The 20,370-nt window shown below is 33.9% G+C and overlaps 1 protein-coding gene across 20 annotated transcripts in view; it reads left to right on the top strand.

Moving 5' to 3' along the window:
- The window catches only part of Erc1 (ELKS/RAB6-interacting/CAST family member 1), a 1,605,700-nt gene that overhangs the window by 1,395,803 nt on the left and 189,527 nt on the right, over positions 1 to 20,370 (top strand). The window contains exon 18 of one of the 20 annotated variants that reach the window (XM_048787512.1): positions 19,177 to 19,201. The exons of the other annotated variants lie outside the window; for them this stretch is intronic. Within the exon in view, the coding sequence (XP_048643469.1) occupies positions 19,177 to 19,186 (10 nt within the window). The 3' untranslated portion in view covers positions 19,187 to 19,201. Of the gene's footprint in view, positions 1 to 19,176; positions 19,202 to 20,370 lie in introns of those variants that run through there. 20 annotated transcript variants of the gene reach the window in all.

Raw genomic sequence — 20,370 nt, 5'->3', positions numbered from 1 at the left:
TCTGTGTCCTCTATTCTGTACCATTGGTCCACCCGCCTGTTTTGGTACCAGTACCATGCTGTTTTTGTTACTATTGCTCTGCAGTATAATTTAAGGTCTGGAATAGTGATGCCACCAGCTTCACTCTTCCTGCTAAGGATTGCTTTGGCTACTCTGGGTCTCTTATTTTTCCAGATGAATTTCATGACTGCTATTTCTATTTCTATGAGGAATGTCATTGGGATTTTGATTTGGATCACATTGAATCTGTATAACACTTTTGGTAGTATGGTCATTTTGACAATATTAATTCTGCGTATCTGAAAACAAGGGAGCTATTCCTTCTTCTAAGGTCTTCTTTAATTTCTTTCTGTAGTGTGATTTAGTTTTCATAGTAGAAGTCTTTCACCTCTTTCATTAAGCTTATTCCCAAATATTTTATTTATTTATTTATTTTGAGGCTATTGTAAATGGGGTGGTTTTCCTAGTTTCTCTTTCAGAGGATTTATCCTGATATACAGAAATGCCTTTTATTTATGGGTGTTGATTTCATATCCAGCTACTTTGCTGAATTAATTTATTCGTTTTAGTAATACAAGGGGGAGAAATGAATGACAGTAGCCGGGGTAGAGAGAGAAGAGGGGAGGGGAGGGGAAGGGGGGGATAACAGAGGATAGGAAAGGCAGCAGAATACAACAGACACTAGTGTGGCAATATGTAAATCAATGGATGTGTAACTGATGTGATTCTGCAATCTGTATACGGGGTAAAAATGGGAGTTCATAACCCACTTGAATCAAAGTGTGAAATATGATATATCAAGAACTATGTAATGTTTTGAAGAACCAACAATAAAAATTTAAAAAAAAATTAAAAATAAAGGACAAAGCTTATTAGGGTGAATTTTTCTTTTTTTTTTTTTTAAAGAAGCAAGACCCACATATATGCTATGTACAAGTTAAAGTTCCACATGATAAGAAATGCACATAGACTATAATGAAAAAAATGGAAAGAGGGCTTGGGATGTGGCTCAAGCGGTAGCGCCTTGCCTGGCATGCGTGGCCCGGGTTCGATCCTCAGCAGCACATACAAACAAAGATGTTGTGTTTGCCGAAAACTAAAAAAATAAAATATTAAAAATTCTCTCTCTCTGTCTCTCTTAAAAAAAAAAAAAGAATGGAAAGAGTTTGCTATAGTTTGGATCTTAAAAGTTTCCCAATGGCCCCTGTGTTAAAAAGTTTGACCACCAAACTGTAGTGCTATTGGGAAGTAGTGGAACTTTAAGAAGTGGGCTTTGTGGAAAGGAAATTGGGTCACTGGGGTCATGCTCTTAAAGGCGATATCAGGACCCCCAACCCTTTTCCTCTTTCTTTTTCACTCTTAATTGTCATGAGGTGAGGGCTTCTTCCACCATATGTTGCACTGTAATGTATGTCTTACCACAGGCCCAAAAGCAGTAGGCCTGATTATGGACTAAAACCTCCCAAACTATGAGCAAAAATAAACCTTTCTTGTAAGTTTTTTATGTCAAGTATTTGTTATAGTAACAGAAAGCTAATTAATACAGAGTTTAGTAGATTTTGGAAACAGTAATCATAAGAAACCTGGCATGGCTATGTTAATAACAGACAAGATTTCCAGACAAAAAGTATTCATAGACATAAAGCACTTAAAATGATAAAGAGGGCAGTTTATCAGAAAGCTGTCATAATCCTAGCCTGTATGTACTTAATAAAAGCTTCAAAATATATGAAAGATAAAGACAAAAAAAAATCTGTCGTCCTCAGTCCTAACTGAAAATTTTAACTTCTGTTGCTCACAAGGTGATAGAAATAGTAAACAACAAAATGCAAAAATGCAAAAGATCTGAAGTCTCTCAGTTTAACGTATTTAACATTAACAGAACACTGTATCCAGCAAATGAAGTACACATGAAATGTTCACTAATACAGACCATATGCTGGGCCATAAAAGTTATGTCTCAATAAATTTTCAAAGACTGCAGTATGTCAAAGTTGTTCTCTAACCACAATGGAATTGGGTTAGAAGTTAATAAAAATAAGATATTTAGAAACTGCCTCAAATATTTGGAAATTAAGTAACATAATTCTAAATACCATGGCTCAGTTGGAAGTTTTAAGGAATATCAGAGCTTATTTTGAACTGAATGAAAATTTGGTTTAGAAATTTTTTAGGTATGCCATTCAAACAGTGCTTAGAGTGAAATTTATATCTATAAATATCTCTGTTAGAAAAGATGAAAAATTTCAATTCAGTGATGTGAGTTTCTACACTGAAGGAAATAGAAAAAGAAGTAAAATAAATCAGAGTAAATAAAAAGAAGGAAAATAATAAAGATAGTAAAACATCAATGAAATAGAAAACAATGCAAAAAATTGAATTTGGTCCCTAAGGAATTAGTAACAGGTCCATAGCAGGACTGATCAAAGGGAAAGGAAGACACACAAATTATCAGTACCTTAAATGAAACAAAATATCCTGATTCTAAAGGCATTTTGAAAAGTTAATAACAATATTTTCAGCAACATTTATTAGTTAAGTTTGCAACTTATCAAAATTCCTTCAGAAGTAATCAAAACTGTGGTATATATACACGATGGAATATTACTCAGCAGTAAAAGAGAATAAATTATAGCATTTGCAGATAAATGGATGGAGTTGAAGAATATCATGCTAAGTGAAGTTAGCCAATCCCCCAAAAAACCAAGGCTAAATGTTTTCTCTGATAAGTGGATGCTAATCTATAATGAGGGGGATGGGATGAGTGGAGGAACTTTGGATTGGGCAAAGGGGAGGGAGTGGAGGGGAGAAGGCATGGGGATAGGAAAGACAGTGGAATGAGACTGACATCATAACCCTAGCTACATGTATGATTGCATGAATAGTGTGATCCTACTTCGTGTACAACCAGAGAAGTGAAAAATTGGGGTCTATTTCTGTACAATGAATCAAAGAGCATTCTGCTGTCATGTATAATTGATTAGAACAAATAAATTTTTAAAAATTGAACAGGCTTCTAATCAAAGAAATAGTTATGAAGAACATTTCTACAAAGAAAATGCCAGTCCTACATGACTTTGAATTATCAAACGTGAGCAAGAAATTATATAACCTTGAAGAAACTTATTCAGAGGGCACAAAAAATGGAAATACTAATTCAGCTTATGAATCCAGAGTTACTTTTATATCCAAACATGACAAAGACAGTTAAGAAAAAAGAAAAGAAAATTACAGAGTTTTCTCCCTCAGAATGTCATAGTCCCCCAGCAAGGTCTTAGAAATCCAAAATAAATAAGAAAGCTAATATATAATTAACTGATTTAGTTTTGTTTCCAGGATATAAGGTTTATTAATTATTAAAAATGAATTAATTAAGTTCATTACATTAACAGACTAAAGACAAAATTATATCATTTCAGTATATTCAGGTTTTAACAAAAGGCAACACATAGTCATGAAATTAAAAATTCTTAGCTTACTAGAAATAGAAGGCAGTTTCTTCAGCTCAAAGAGCACCTATGAAAAAAGTATAACACCATAAATAGCAATAGAAGTAGAACACTTTTCCACTGAGACTGTGGAAGAGACAAGGTTTTCTGCCCTAAACCCCTCCTATTCAATATTATGCTAATATTTGGGATCTAGCTCATGCAAAAAAAAGGAAGGAAGGGAATTCTGAAGGGTAAAATTTAAAAATTTAGTAGAAAAGCTCTCCTTATTCATAGACATATGTGGTGTCTAAGTGGAGCTATATAGTATGTAAAAGAGTACTGTTTCCATGAACTAGCAACAAACAAATGGCAACTTCAGGAAATATTAGAAAATATTTCTTAAAATAGTATAAAATGCACAACATACTTAACAAATTTTACAAATATCGCACTGGAAACTTCAAAACATTACTGAGAGAAATTAAACAATGCATAAATAAATAGAGATGTACCTAGTCAGTGATTTGGATCAGTCAAGCTCTAAGATGCCTATTTCTCCCTGGTTGATTTATATTTGTGACATTCCCAGTTAGAATCATAAAGACTTCTGTAAACTAACAAGTAGAATGTAAAATTTACATAGAATTGCATTGAATCTAACAGAGCTAAAACTACTGTTGAAAAAGAACAGAGATGGAAAATTTATACTACTTAATTTGAAGTCTTATTATTAAAACCACAGTAACCAAAACAATATGGTATTAACACAAAAGTAGACATACAATAATGGAACAGAATAAAGCATACAGTAATAGTCCCACATTTATGTGATTAAAGGAAACTCTGCATTTTAATGGGGAAATGATTGCTTATTCAACAAATGATTTAAAATGTAACTGTGGCTCGGTCAGGTGGGACATGTCTGTAATCCCAGTGGCTCAGGAGGCTGAGGCAGGAGGCCTTAGCAAAAGTGTGGCACTAAATAACTCATTGAGACCCTTTCTCTAAATAAAATACAAAATAGGACTGGGAAGTGGCTCAGTGGTTGAATGCCCCTGAGTTAAATCCCCAGAACAAAAAATAAATATAAAAATAAAAAAATTATAACCATGTGTTCATAGAATTAAAATGTGAATTGTATATTATATGCAAAAATTAATTCAAAATGGATCATAGACCTAAACATGAAAGACAAAGCTATAATTTTTTGCAAGATAAACAGGAAATTTTGAGGCTCCCCAAAATGTCTTACTGTGTAATATGTAGTAACCATAAAAGACAAAAATGAATAAATTGGACTTAATCAGAATAAAAGTTCTTCTTCAAAAGATTTTAAAGATAAAAGTACTTATATGAACATAATGAAATAATAATTAAGCTTCAATTTTACCTGAGTTGCTGTGGGATTTAGAAACATTACATTAGACTGTAGTTGTTTTTTTTTTTTTTTTGCAGGTTTTTATTATCTTCTTCCAGATGCTTGACATTCATAATTGTTGCTCTTCTTGAATCTGCAGAAACAAACATGTCTTACATATAATTGACACTCACGAAATTGTGTTTTTAAGTTATATTGATTTATTTTATCCTCAAAATTAAATCAAGGGGCTAGGGTTTTAGCTCAGCAGTACAGCACTTGCCTAGCAAGTGTGAGGCACTGGGTTCGATCCTCAGCACCACATAAGAATAAATAAATAAAACAAAGGTATTGTGTCCATCTACAACTAAGAAAAAAAATTCTTTTTTAAATTAAATCAAGTAGATATTGAGGCAAATGACTGATCAAAAAGCTTTTATATTCTTTATCTGTCCTACACCTTAGATCTTCAAGACAGATTGAACATTGTTTAGACCCAGAGTTCTTATTTTCTCTCTGGTTTAAGATTTCAGGAAATTCAATAAAAGATGCTCATTTGATTAGGAACAGTTAATACAAAAAAAAATTTATGATGTACATGAATTTTACCCATAAGCTGTTGTCAGGGGAAACAGATCACTATGCATATGAAAGCAGTTGTGGCTGGACTCATTCTTTCTCTTCTTTGTCCCTTCCCCACAAATCCCATTTTGTAGCATCCTATTGTGATTAATGTAACTTCTCATACAGAATGAAGTTATTCCTCCTCAACGTGTTTATGAACATGCCTGCATTTTTCTAAAGAGAAATAGGGTTATTTTTTAGTGTAGTATTAACATGCTGAAAAATAACACTATGTTATAGTGATAACACTATGTTATAGTGATAACACTCTTGATCTTGAAATTAATCTTTGAGTTTCACAGGTAGCAGTATATGAATCTGGAGAGACCCATCAAGCATACAGCTGCCTCTTCAGGGCTTTGGCATTGTGATTGAGGTTACCTGGCTATCCCAAAGTAACCAAAAAATACAGTAACCCTCTTAGTGTCATTTTGTCTTTGGTTTCATCTACCCTGCATTCCTTTATTTTCCTTCTTTATTTCTTGTTATTACCTTTCTGTCTTGTGTTTTCTTTTTGTTCATGATTTTTAAGGTCATTTATAAAATGTTTTAATCCTCAGAGTTGCCCAAATACCTTTTTCTAGTAGCCAAAACCTGGAGCTAGAGATTAAGCTTATAAAATGTGTAACAAAGAAAATAGGGTAGCCCTCTCTTCTTCAAAAAGTATGATTGATTCAGAGATGTGTGTAGATACTCTTATTAACTTTCAAAAATATGAATGGAAATCTCTCTGTCACTTTGGGCAAAGGTGGATTTTAGAAGTATCCATTTCATGCCATGGTTTGATAATATGAAATGTATTTGTCTCATGTTGTTGCTTTTGCTTGCTTTTATTTTATTTATTTATTTATTTGTTTGTTTGTTTATTTTTGCTTTTCATCTTTGGGATTTAGCAGTGTGGTCCACATTACTGAATTTAATATGGACTGAACAAAAGTACTGTGGTGACCTACCGCAAACATGGGTGAATTTCAAAACATTTTCTTTCTGAAAAGTTGCTCAAAGAAATAAGTCCCTTGCTTTCATTAAGGGCATAAATGTAATTACATTGCACTTGTGTTTGGAAACCTTCAGAAGCTCAGTGTTTCACTCAGTCCTACGTAGTTTTATCCTTAGACATATTTCTGACTTTATTTTCCTTTATACTTCTTATCTCCATTCCTAAAATTATACTACTGTAACTACTTTTTCCATTACTTTGCCTTGTAAGATTGATTCTACTCTCTCATGGCTCAAACCAAATCCCACTGGATGCTGGGAAACCTGCCTACATCTCCCTAGGCATCACTAGTCTTCCTATCACTTAGTGTGTTGTTTGTTTTGTTTTGTTTTGGGTTTTAGGACATTAAAAATTATTTATACCTTATTTCTGCACTATACATGCTCTAAAACTATGCTGGAAACTAGATAAAACCTTCACTGAGGTGTTATTTCCTACCTTCACAGAACTCACAGGCATGTACACATAAAATGTTATGTTTAAAATAATTATAGAGCAAAGTGTAATGTTTTTTGAACAAATATCAACAAACAGCCAATGTGAGTGAGGTGCATCTTTTGATAAAACCTCTTGGAGGAGATATATATTTTAATAGAGTTTTTTGTATATGTTAAAGACTTTGCAGTTTATGTATTTTAATAAAGTTGTTTGTGTATGTGTTAAACTTTGTGTAGGTCTTTAATATGACTGAACTGTATTTAGCATGAGGAAGGTTCTTTAGTTTTCCAAATGGAAAGACAGTCAGAATCCTGCTCACATAATTTAATAAAGTCTGTCTGTGCTTGAATCTGTTTCTAGGCTAAGTGCAATGTTTCACTAACCTATTTACTATTACTGTTTTATTTACTATTTTACTTTTAGATTCTGGAATATAATAGAGCAAATCTCCCCTCATTGTTCTTTGTTAGAAGTTTTGGAACCTTTACCCTTTCATCTGAATTTTATAATGATGCTGAGTAGTTTTTTTGAAAAAAATTCTTTTAAAAGCTGGGTATAGTGGCACTCACCTGTCATCCCACTGACTTGGGACACAGAGGTAGGAAATGGTTAAACAACACCCCTGGTTCAATCAATCCACAGTACCAAAAATTAAAAAAGGAAAGGAAAGAAATCCTTATGAGACTTTGATAGGAATTTTAATTGACTTTATAGACTCATTTGCCAAACTTTAGTATTTTAAAACATAGTTTTGCCATCCTCCATCATCATCTGTTCAAGTTCTCCTTTGTGATCTTCATTGACATCTTTTGTATTTTCTCAGCAAAGGTTCTCACATATCTATATTAGATTTAATCCTTGAGAACTTCGTTTGCTATCATGAATGATACTTTTCTCTAATTTCTTTAATGCAGGTGTGTAAAAAAGGTTATATTTATAAATTTACTCTTGTGTATCCTGTTGTATGTGTATTAGTGTCATTAGTTATGGTGGCACAAGTAGCTGGAAAGGCCAGCCCCAAGATTTCAGTGGTATACTACAGTTGAGTTTTCTTGTTCATTTTACAGTGCTCTTAATCTTGATTAGTGAATGCATTTTATATCTGTGCTGTATTTATGCCCTATTTTTATTCCTACACTTTGTGACTTTTATTTCTTATTCACTGTTCCCAGAGGTTTTCCTATGTTACGTTTCTTTTCAGGGAACCAGATTTGGATTTTGTTGACTATGTTTGTTTTTATTTCATTTGTTTCTATTCTATTATTACCTCCTTATTTTCTTTAGATTGACCATGACTATTTTTTCCACATTATTTGAATGAAATATTTTTCGTCATAATAGAAATCTATAAATTTTTCTTTAAGTACTCCATTAGTTATATCCAAAGTTTTGATAGAGATTTTCTTGTGTATTATAAGTCTTCTGGTTTCCTAAGCTTTTCTTCTAACCTGTGTGTTATCTCAAGTTTGCTGGTTTAATTTCCTAAAATTGGGGGTGGGAAGAGAGGTATTCACTAATGGTTTTACAGTATTATTACATTATTGTGAGCACAAATTCTATAAAAGAAAGCACAGAGACATAAATATTACTACAATAGAATTACCCACTCACTAGGTGTTTAGGCATATGTTAGCTTTTCTTTGCTGTGACCAAAATGCTCGACAAGCAATTTACAGGGAGAAAAACTTTATTTTCAGAGGTTCAATTCATGGTCAGCTGAGTCCTTTGTTGTTGGCCTGGAGTGAGGCAGAACATCAAGATGGAAGGCCCTGGCAGAGGAGTACTGCTCAGCTCTTGACAGCTAGAGAGTACAGAGGTAGAAAGGAAATGATCAGGGACAGATATAGCCTAAGGCCATGCCCTCTGTGACTTACTTCCTCCAACCAGGGCATGCCTCCCTACAGTTACAAACCACTAGTCCCTTCAGATTTTTAATCTACCTGATTAATCCACTGATGGGGTCACAACTCTGATAATCTAATCAGTTCACTTCTGTGCACTCCTGCATTGCCTAACACATAAGCTCTTTAGGGGACCATTTTTAGATTCAAAGGATAACAGAGTATTAGACTATTTGGATTTTATCCTTAGACTTTTATCAGGATGATTTCCAGGTGTTCTGAGTCTCTTTCTCAGGCATGAGAAAATCTTTCTCAGAAGTCCTTCTCTCCTGCCTCCTCCAATGTCTCCTTCAATGTCTTCTTTTCCAGATGAGTCACATGCCAAGCATTGGGAAGGGAAAGTGGCATTTACTTTTTTGGCTTAAGACTAATCAGTATCTGCCTTTGAGGTCTTAGAGATAGTGTCTTTCAGCCACTCAGAGGGATATGGATACATGAAAAAAACGTAGATGGAAAAATTAGAACTAGGAAAGGGGATGTTGGATAAAGGTCCTCTAACACGGTTCTATTATTGCTGTTTTTACAATGTGAAGTCTCTTGTTTGTTGTAGCTCTTAACTTGTCCTCATAGGGATAGGTTTTTTTGTATGGTTAGTAATATGATTACAAATTTATCTTCTGTGGAGCTGCTTTTCTTGGGAGTCCTGTTCCTTCAGGTCAGCTTTGTCTCTGTGTATATCTACTACATTCACTGTTTATTTTTATGGTATTTTCTTTGCATAGAAATCTCTCTCTCTCTCTCTCTCTCATATAGTGATTTCTCATAAGTGAGTCTTTCCCCACCCGTAACACTAGGGTCTTTGGCTGCTTCATTGGGCTGGTAGGAAGTTTTCCCAAAGGTCTCTGTTTTTACAGAGGGAGCCAACCTTTATGATTTCCTTTAACTTTAAATGGAGACGTTAGCTCTATCTCTCCTTTAACTTGAATCCTGGAACTTCCACCCTGATTCTCAGCTAGTAAGGCCTAGAATCTAGTTTTTGACTCCCATGAGCCGTTTCTACTTAAATTCTCATCAGTGCTCTCTGTCTTTTGAGTTCTTTCTTCAGTATTGGCCCTTCTGATTTAGCAAATATTTTATACTTAAACATATATTTTAATGCCCTTGAAATAAGAGGGAAGGGTCCTTTTACATTGGGTTTGTTCACAGTGCTTATCAGAAATATAAGCTCCAATTTAAATCAAATTTATTTTCAGTTCTTTAGTTTTTTCTCCATGTCTCCTGTCCTAATTTTTGACAGCCACTATTTTTTATACACATAGTTTTCCTTCCTGAAATCTTAAAAATTCATCACATGAATTTTGATTGCTGCTCTTTAGGGTATCTGTTGCAAAATTTTTGCCATTGTTTATGCAATGGGATAAATTACAACTCTATTGAACCACAGTTTTATATGGAAAGGCAGCAAAAGGCAATGATGAAAGTTGTACTTACTGCTCTTCATCTTGATTTTTGAAATGTTATTTTGTTTCCTACATTTTTGTAAGTTATTTCTGCTTCGAATTTTTGCCTTTACCCAAACTTTATGTGTGTCTTATGGGATAGTTTATTTTTCCAGGACACCTTAAAGAAAAAAAACCCTTTTCTGTTCCTGGCCTGCTTATGATATCCAGCTCCTTTTTCTTTGGCTCAGAGTTCCATTCTACCTCATGATAAACACCTTCGTATCTCATTATATCTTAAACTGCATAAGCTCTAGGAGCTGGCTTACAGAGTGAACATACTGTACTATTTAAATGAGCCATGACAAGGCTGGGAGTGGAACTTACTGCTGGGAAGTAGACCAGGTGCAATTGAAGGGGCTTATTCCATGTGGTAATTGCCCAAACCGTTAATACTGAAGTAGAAACCAGAGGAGTTATTAATTTCCCGGAGAGGACAGGACAGTCACACTGTGCTTGTATGTTTCCATCTGTCCGTGTAAAATTGTATTAGAGAAGATTCCTTCTCATTTCTAAGTCTGTTTTTTTTTTTTTCATTTTCCCTATTTGTACTTTACTGGCAACCCTAATATGATTAAACTCCTCAATACTTCAATTCTAAGACTCCAGGAAATGAATTAAACTGTTATATGATTAAGTAGATACTACACACTGCTTGCTAGGGATGAAGCCCTATTGTGATAAAATGATAACCTGTGGAGCTGTCAACACTTTCCAGGTGCGGAAGGGGACCTAATTAGAAAATTTCTTTACCAGGACAGATGTACATTTTATAGTTCATTCTCTACTAATTAAAGAATATGTTAATTACACATTTTATGGTTATTCCATCTGTTAGGAGGTATCCAAATAATTGCACAAGACACACAAACTATTATATACAAATTACATGTGAACAATAGAAATATTTTTACCTGATCATAGTTTGGAGGTTTCAACAGGGTTCAGAATATCAGAACATAGATCCCAATAGAAATATTTTTACCTGATGGTAGTTTGGAGGTTTCATATGGGGGTAATGTAAGTAAATGCCCATTCTTCCCAGGCACCATTCTGGGAAGTGCTGATGGGCTCCAGAGCAAGAGCATCCTGAGAGACCTTTCATTACATGCCAGTGCTCATTAGTGTCCCATCTCTTATCACTGAAAGATAGCTGTTTTTAGCAAATCTGAACTGTTGTCACATTCTGAGATTGATTGTTTTGAAAAGGAAGATTTTCTTGAATATAGCTAATCATATCACTTAATTTTGAACCAATAAATAAAGGAATAGTTGAGTTTAATAAATGTTGAATAAAATAAGTTCTTTGTCATTTTACTCTGCGTTGGGTGAGCATATATTTTCTTCTTTCTTTGCAACTCCCTCACCCCATTTTATAGTATTATATAGAATACTAGAATGAGTCCAATATTTGTTGTTTTCCAGGATTTCAGATTTTAGAAGCTACATATTAAATTTTGAAGGAAGTTACTTCTGTCCTGTGAACTCTGGATTGTCATTAGTTTGAAGTGGTTACTTTGCTGTAGCTGCTTCGTCCCCTCCTACCATTTTAAGACTTTGGGTACATCCCTGTTGCATCCTGCTAATACTATATCTTTATTTTCATTTTCAAAGCTTAAGAAGGCTCTGTATTTTGTTTTTATTTTAAGCTAATTTCAGAGAACCCCTTTAGTAACCAATCACTGTTTAGGTAAACTGATAATTCCTTTAGGTTTTTAATTTAGAATTTTTTTTATTTGCTTTTCAGTCCAAGAATTCATATCCTGTGGGCTTCCTTCATCACAGCTCTTTAAAGCAGTGTTATAAATAAAGGCTCTTAACTTATTGACTAGAATTGAATTGAACTGTAAGCTAATAAAAAGTACCAAATTAAAATATTATGGTATCTCATTGTGCTCTATCACAGATATAATGTAATATGAACAGTGGTACCTTTGATTCATTGTAAACCCCATATGAATACTGACAACAGGGTTCAGAATATCAGAACATAGATCCCAAAGGTTGTATTTGTGTTTGGTCATTGTACATATGTCAGACCATATTTCATTATTTTAAAAATAGCAGTATTGCCCTTAAGGTTGAGCAGTATCCTAGCCTCTGGTAGGGATAGAGGTAAGATGCAAGTCGGTGACTGCTGAATTACAGTAATTTTTGCAATTGAGGTTCTGTTTCTTCTTTAGCTATGAGGTGTTTTGTTTGTGCATGAATATTAGTGATTATTTCAGAAGCACATTTTATTTGGATGCTAGTGTCTTGAAGCAACTTAGAGCAGATAGAGACCTGAGAGAAAGGGAGGGAAAAGAGTTTATATTCAATTATATTATAATGAGAAATTTTATTGAAAAACTAAAGCAATTTATGTTCCACATACACAATGAAAGACTATTTAAAGATACTTCAAACTTAAATGGTAGACATTATCACATAACTTTAGTGTTTTTTGTTTTGTTTCATTTTGGGGTTTTTTTGAGATTGAGGTCTCACCTTATTGCCCAGGTTGGCCTTGAACTCACAGTTCTCACATCTTAGTCTCTCAAGAATTTGTGATCACCAGCATACAGCACTGAGCCCAGGTATCATACAACATCTGTCTCTTTATAGTAGGTAGAGGTTTTCAAATAATCTTGGTTCCAGCACAGTCAACAAATTGTTTATGACTCCCTAGGCCAAAATAAATGCCTAATAGTTCTAACAGTACTTAGGTGCCTATAATTTAAATATTTATATCCTAACAAATTTGTAATCACTTTAAAATAATGATATATTAAAGAAAAATTATATTTCAATTTTATTATTAACCATAATTATTTCCTAATAGGATATGTGCTTGTTGAACATGGCACAGTTTTTCAAACCTTGAAATCATACTAGACACCTTCACCTTCCTTTCTTATTCCATGTTGATTTCTGTGCAATACTGTGCTATACTTTTGATCACAGAGCTATGGTCTAAGTGTTTGTGCCCGCCACTCCCCACTTCACGCAAATTCATGTGTTGAAATCCTAGCCCCCCAAGGTGCTGATGTTAGGAGGTAGAGCCCTTGGGAGGTGATTGGTTCATGAGGGTGGAGCGCTCATGAATGGAATTAGTGCCCTTGTAAAGGAGAATCCGGAGAACTTGGCTAAGTTCCACTCTGAGAAAAACAGTGAGAAGGCACATCTGTGAACCAGAATGTGGACCACCACCAGATACTGAATCAGCCATTGCCTTGATCTTAAACTTTTCAGTCTCCAAAACCATGAGAAATAAATTTTTGCTGTTTATAAGTTACCTAGTTTATATTGTTATAGTGTCCTAAACACACTAAAATATACAGCAACCATCAAAATCTCAATTCCACAAAGATAGAATATAATGAAGAATAATGTAGTATAATCTCATATTGAACTACAAACTACTTTAGGCTAATAATTTGTATATTGTTTGACAGATCACTGTGTTTTCCCAAATTTTAAAATATGTTGCAGTTTTCTTCTGAGATTCCTAGGTTACTACAGTGCACAGGTTGGGAACCAAGGTCTTGTTGTAGACAATAGGATTACCTAATAAGTGTTTGTGGCATCTTAGTTTAGTTTGTCAGACCATTGGAGAAGTGGGTAAATCATTTAGTAGTCTTTTAACAAAATAATTATGGATATTTGCATATCTTTGGGGAGATAGCATGGCATAGTTTTAAAGAACAATAGCTCTTAATTTTTTTGCTGACACCAATAAGAAAAGCATTTTACACTCCTCTCCCTGATACACATGCAACTGGAATAAGTTTTTACCAACACAGTACCCTATGTACATGCTGAAATTTTTCTTTTTCTCTTTTATCTTTTACTTTGCATTTTTAAATGCCCTCAAGACCACTCAGCTTAAGGAAAAAATTTAAGGACACAGACACAGAGTCCCTACTTGATTTTAAAATTATGGCCCTCATTATGTCCTACCTAAGACCAAAGGCAAGATTCTTAACCTCTCAGTCACTCAGTTCTTTCATCTGTAAAATGGGGATTAGTACAGAGCACTGAGAGGACTTTAAATGAATTTATACATGTTAAACACTTTTAAAAGGCACTTGCCTATTATTGCTGAATTATTTTTTACTAGAGTTTCAGTGAATAATCAGAGGTTAGGATATTTGGAAATTAGAGAAAAGCAATAGTTGTAAGCTTTAAATGGTACTATATAGAGTAAAAGGGCTGAATTTTTTCCTAAATTTTTCTTCTGGTCAGATGGATTACATATCCCTTGCCAAATTTTTTCTAAATTTGAATCCAATTGAGCAATATACAGGGAAGTCAGTATAAGGGAAATCAAAAACAGTGTTTATTACTGACAAAGGTGATTAGAGAACATGAGTTTTATTTGCATCCAAATGGCCTTACTAATATTTTTCCTGAATTAGATCTTTCCACTAGCACTGTAAATAACTGCAGACTTCTTACTACATGGCAGGAAGTAGACCAGGATGGACCTCGTATGTAGCAGCCATATCTAAAGAGAGAAGAGCAGAAGAGGTTGAGCTGAGCATGTTCACCTCCTTCTTCCAAACCAGCCAGTCAACTCACATATGAGTGAGACTGGAAACAAGTGTAGAAATGTCCAAGATGAGAATGTCCTAACCAGGGGAACCTATAAGGATACAAGATATCAACAATCAAGTTTGTATTTTGCAACTTTTAGCAGTTAGATTTTCTTTCTGGTGTGATCTTGAACAGACACAGGGTTTTGGGACCTTGTCCATGCCTCTTACTGATGGCTTGAACAGTCTCAAATGATTAAGAACCCTAAAACAGACAACTACTTTGTGCATCTGCAGGAAAAATTGACCATTAATTTCTCATCCCTGTTCTATTGACAGAATATTGAAATTGTTGATATTGCTTTTTATTAAACTAGTAGCATTAGAGGTATGAGACCAGCCTCAAAATTGATTAATACAAAAGATCTTAAGAGCCTAAGAAAGTAACAGCTCTAACCACACCTTTGCCCTTTGTTATTTCCGGGAAAATAATTAGTAGTATTTTTATTCTTTCTTCTAACCTAATTCTATAGTTGTCCTATTAAAGTGATTCCTTATCACTTGCCTATAAGCATCTGAAAATTTCAGGTTTTTTCCTGTGTAGGTAAAACTATATTGGTTTTTCCAGTGTTCCAGGCAACCAGGACTAAACTAGTAAAAGTTGTTTTAGACCTGAAGTTCTGGGAAATGGTAACCAACCTTGGCATAAAATTTATGAGTACTGTTTTATTGTTTGTTTAAAAAAGAACAATTACTGTATAAAGTTATCAGTTATCCCTTTGGCTATTTCACTTGACTAGCCAAGCTTTTCTTTCTTCCTGTGGAGATGCATTATATAGCAAAAAAAAAAAAAAAATGTTTTCACCAGATGACTAGTATGAAATTTGATTAGGTTTGAGTAATATTAAAAACGTTTCCATTGGCGGTATATGATTAAATTTCCACTACGTAAAATTAAACTATTTTTTTGTATTACCCAAGGTACATAGTTTCATTATTTGAAAACTAACGTCTCTTTTTTTCTCCCAACAACCTCCTTTCATTTTTTGTATCTAAGGGGTTGAATAGCATAATTTCTTCAATTAGTAATGCATTTTCTGGTGTGAGTGACTACTATTTGCATTTTTTTATCAATATCCAAGGGAAGAAGTGGGGCTCTGGACATCTCTAAGTAATCGAGTATGATTGTATCCCCTTACAGAATTTCCATTGTGGAAATAGTACTCTTACCCTGTATGGAGTTTTCATTCTGGGGATAGTGTTGCTTGATGCCCTTTTGGTATCTTGAACTTGACCTGTAGCCTGAAGCAGCACAGGTGCTAAAGAAAAACAGTTGCCAGAGGCAAAAGAAACTGATTTATTTGCTTGTGACCTCCTAACTCACTAATGGTGACAATGATTCTTTTGACAATCTACTTGTTTTGCAGAGAAGCAAAGCAGTTTTTTTGATTTATAAACATTTAATATATTGACTTTGGTTGATACTCTCCTCACTTGAAAGATAATTCCCTCTGCTAAATTACACTTAATTTTAGGCATGAATTATCCACCATGTTTATGAGCTATTTGATTCTTTCACATGAGTTGAATTGTTTTTAAGTTTTACTTTAAATGTTTCTTTCTATGGCAGTTTCTGCTGCAGCCACTTTTAATATTTACATGTTCCCTTGAATAAGCAGAACCAGTTTCCCTAACTCTTCTCTTGACTCTAAACTATCTGATATAAATGCTGGAATGAGTTTTGTAGATTATTACTTTGGACAGGTAACTTCACTATCATTCAGGATTCTATTTGTTCATTTTTAATACAAATCCAAATGATGTTCCTATTACAATAAAAGCATGAGACAATAAAATAAGGGTTTATTTTTCTTACCCAAAAAGAAATGGAAAGTTAGGCAACTTCAGGCTGCTACAGTGATTCCATGATACCATGGACTATCTTTTCCTGCTATCCTTAGTGTATCACTTTTATCCCCATGCTTGCAAAATGGCTGTGCACAGAGGCCTTGCATGCATATTGCAGACTATGAAGAAAGACAAGAAGCTAAATGTATGAGCCAACTGGGGTCTAACTCTTTCATCAAAACAACAGTAGCCATATCAAAGACCTACCACTAGATTTCCTCTTTTCTTATTGACTGTGTAGTACTGCCCTGATCCTCCCCACACACAAACACGCATACACAAAGCTGTAAGAAAAGCTTGAAAATCAAGTTTTAATTGGGCAATGGCTGTCTGATACAAAGTCCAGATTCTGTTACTAAACAAGGTTGAGGGGATAATTATCAAACTAGGAACTTGCAGTGTGTGTCCTGTTTAGAGGCAGACTAATTCCATATTGCCTAGCATATTAGACTCTTTTGTCTCGATAGGATTATAGGACCAGAGTCAGACCTTTAAAGAAATTCTAACCACTACAAAGAGGCTAATCAGCTTCCATAGGTAAATCGAACTTTATTTTAAAAATGAATAGTATCTGTGTTAAGACCAAAAGTTTTCTGATTTTTCTTTGTATTGGTTTCAACATTTTTTCCCAAAAATATCAAATATTCTTTCTAAAATCTTTCCTTACTCTTTTTTTATGATGTATTGGTGGGGATTGGCTAGAGAGTCTACCTTGCTAATATGCTCACTTTCTACCTCTTCACTTTGGTAGTGCTTCCTTCATAGCCTATTGTTTTTAAAAGATGAGAAGGGTAAAATTTTAACCCCAGGAAGGTGATTCATACACTGTAGAACATGAGGGAGTTACTAGCCCTAATAGAAAAGTATGCAGAGAACATAAGTAATTCATTAAAATGCATATGCAGATGGCCTCTTAAAGCTATAAGAAAATATTGGGCTGGGATGTGGCTCAAGCAGTAGCTTGCTCGCCTGGCATGCGTGCGGCCTGGGTTTGATCCTCAGCACCACATACAAAAACAAAGATGTTGTGTCTGCCAAAAACTAAAAAATAAAATATTAAAAATTCTCTCTCTCTCTCTCTTTCTCTCTCTCTCTCTCTCTCTGTCTCTCTGTCTCTCTCTAAAAAAAAAAAAGAAAAGAAAATATTAAGCTCATTTATGACAAAATAAAATGAAAGATAACTTTCTGAAAATCTAACATAATAGCAGAGATGTAATAGCCAGTGCCACCAAAAAAATTAAGGCTGGTGGTATAGCTCAGTAGTTGACTACATGATTAGCATGCCTGAAGCTCTGAGTTTAACCCCCAGCACCAAAAGAAAAAAAGGAAAAAACAAACAGGTATTCTCAGGCACAGTTAGACAATCTAAAGTAGTAAGGCTTTCTGAAGGGCAGTTTGCTCATATTTATCAAAAGCATTAAAAGTACCTAAAATTTTCAGCCCTATAATTCTACTTCAATATACTTTTATACTATAATTTTAGACAAGTACACAATGAATGATTCAATGAAGAAATTCAAACTCTAGCCAAATTTTTCCTTTCCTGTAACAATTAAGTTCGTGGAACTTTTTAGGAAATAAATGTATAATTCAATGACAAACCTTGCTTATTTAAAATAAAATTGAAGCCATGAACATGTATGTTTTTCCTCCACATTATAATAAGTGGCAACCAGTTTTAAATAGACACAGATAAGTAACTTTTTAAGATAAATTTTATTGTGTTTCTTGGTTCATTTGCTGTTGTTTGTTTGTTTGTTTTCTGTTTTATTCTGTCCATTTTGGTCTTACCTATTTTATCTAATCCAAAACCTCACTAAAGTATGTCCAGATATAACATGCCTTATGTTCTAGTGCCATAAAAGACTTTTATTTCTGGTATCTCTTCATTGGATTTTAGTCAGTAATGACCATACTCAGAAGCTTTTCTACAGGTATTCTTTTTTTTTTTATTTATTTAATTTAATTTTCTCCCAGCATTGGGCATTAAACCCAGGGCCTCGCACAAACTAGATAGGTGCTCTTCCACTGAGCTATACCCTAAGCCTTTTAATGAATCTTAAAAATATGAAGCTATACTCCTTCCCAAATTTATCTCCAAACTTACTCCTTCCCTAGTGTTGTTGTATCTGAAAAATATTCTATTCATTTACATTCTGGACTTAGTACATGATGGGGAGAAAAGAGAGTGATGTTGAGTAATTGAATTTACAGAAAGACAAAGTGAAGTGTAGCTTCTATATATTACCACTTTATAAAACTGATAATAATATCATTTCTAAAACATGAATCCACTGTTTTAAATGATATGCATTTTATTGAAACTAATAGGCACTTTTAATAGGTTAGCCTAGTACTGGCCATTATTAAATATATAAGAAACTCTTTTGAAAAACCTTCCCTAAACTATACTTATTAGATTAATTGAGACTTAATTTTCTGTTAGCTGAACCAATTGATGCCCAGTTATTAGATACTTTCAAATATACCATGCATGTCTGTGTGAGTCTATTGTATTATTATTAAAAATTAGTTATGTTTGTTCCCAAACTTATTTTTTCTAGTTATTTTTGAAATTATATTAAATGATCCAATGAGGTACTTGAATAAGAAAAATATTTGTATGAAGCTAATGCTGCAAGTTTGGGGAAAATCGATACAGGTAAGTCATCAGAAAATTGCTCTTGCTATAGCTGGGCACAGTGGTGCATGCCTATGATCACAGCTACTTGGGAGGTTTGGGCAGGAATGATTCATTGCTTGCATCCATAAGTTCCAAGCCTGTCTCAGAAAGAAAAAAAAGAAAGATAAAGGGTGAAGGGAGAAGAAAGTTGCTCTTGTTCTTTTAGGTAAAAGTAAAACAATTATTGAATATTGGTAGAATATTTTTTTAATTTAAAGTGTTTAAAATTGGAATTGCTTTGAAATGTACTTAAGACATTTGAAAACCAGAATTTTAAGAATATAAAAAAGACAGTGACATGGGGAGCTTAAAGCATCAGCTCATACCCTTAGCTTTGGACCTCACCTACATTAAAAATCAGAAAAATTTAATAAATCTTTTAGTTAATCTGCTGTGTCAGACTTGAGTAATATAGAAAAGGGCTTCTATAGTTTTTCATGAGCAACTTGTTGATTCTGGAACTCTAAAATGTAAAGCTTTTATAAAGCATGCATTATTGTAATTTTTTTTTACCCGATTCTCAAGTAGTAAATAAAATTACAGCATACTTCCCATGATGGATGATATCTTTAAGATTTAACACAAACTTAAGTTTATTTGTATGTATTTGCTTTGGATTCCAAAGAAATATTTTCAAAAGAATGTTATAGTTTGCTAGAGGGGTTAAAAATTAGATTTTTTTTCCCCTGTTCTTCACAAAAACTAATTCTGAGCCATGGGAAATCAGGGCAGCTGCATCGTGATATGACTTGCCTGGGTATGGTGTTTTACAGAGATACCTGCCAATTGGAATTAGAACCCTGTAGGCACAACCAGTATAGACTTAATTATTGGCTTACCATATTTAAATCAAAATGAAAAGCTCATACAAGATTTTGTACCGTGCCCTGAAAAAATGTGGAGCTGTTTTTGGACTAAAATTTCATAGCTTTTGTGGCTAATGAGGCGTGAAATAAATTGGCAAGCTCAAACTGCTCAGAGTACAGTGGTACAGTGTGCATGTTCTAATTCCCAGCCCTTGGGATTCCAGCAAAGGTCACAAATTAAACAAAGTCAGGATTAATCAAAACTACAA

This window comes from Marmota marmota, unplaced genomic scaffold, assembly GCF_001458135.2.
Source record: "Marmota marmota marmota unplaced genomic scaffold, marMar, whole genome shotgun sequence".
NCBI classification, from domain to species: Eukaryota; Metazoa; Chordata; class Mammalia; order Rodentia; family Sciuridae; genus Marmota; species Marmota marmota.
This window is presented reverse-complemented; position numbering and strand designations above follow the sequence as displayed.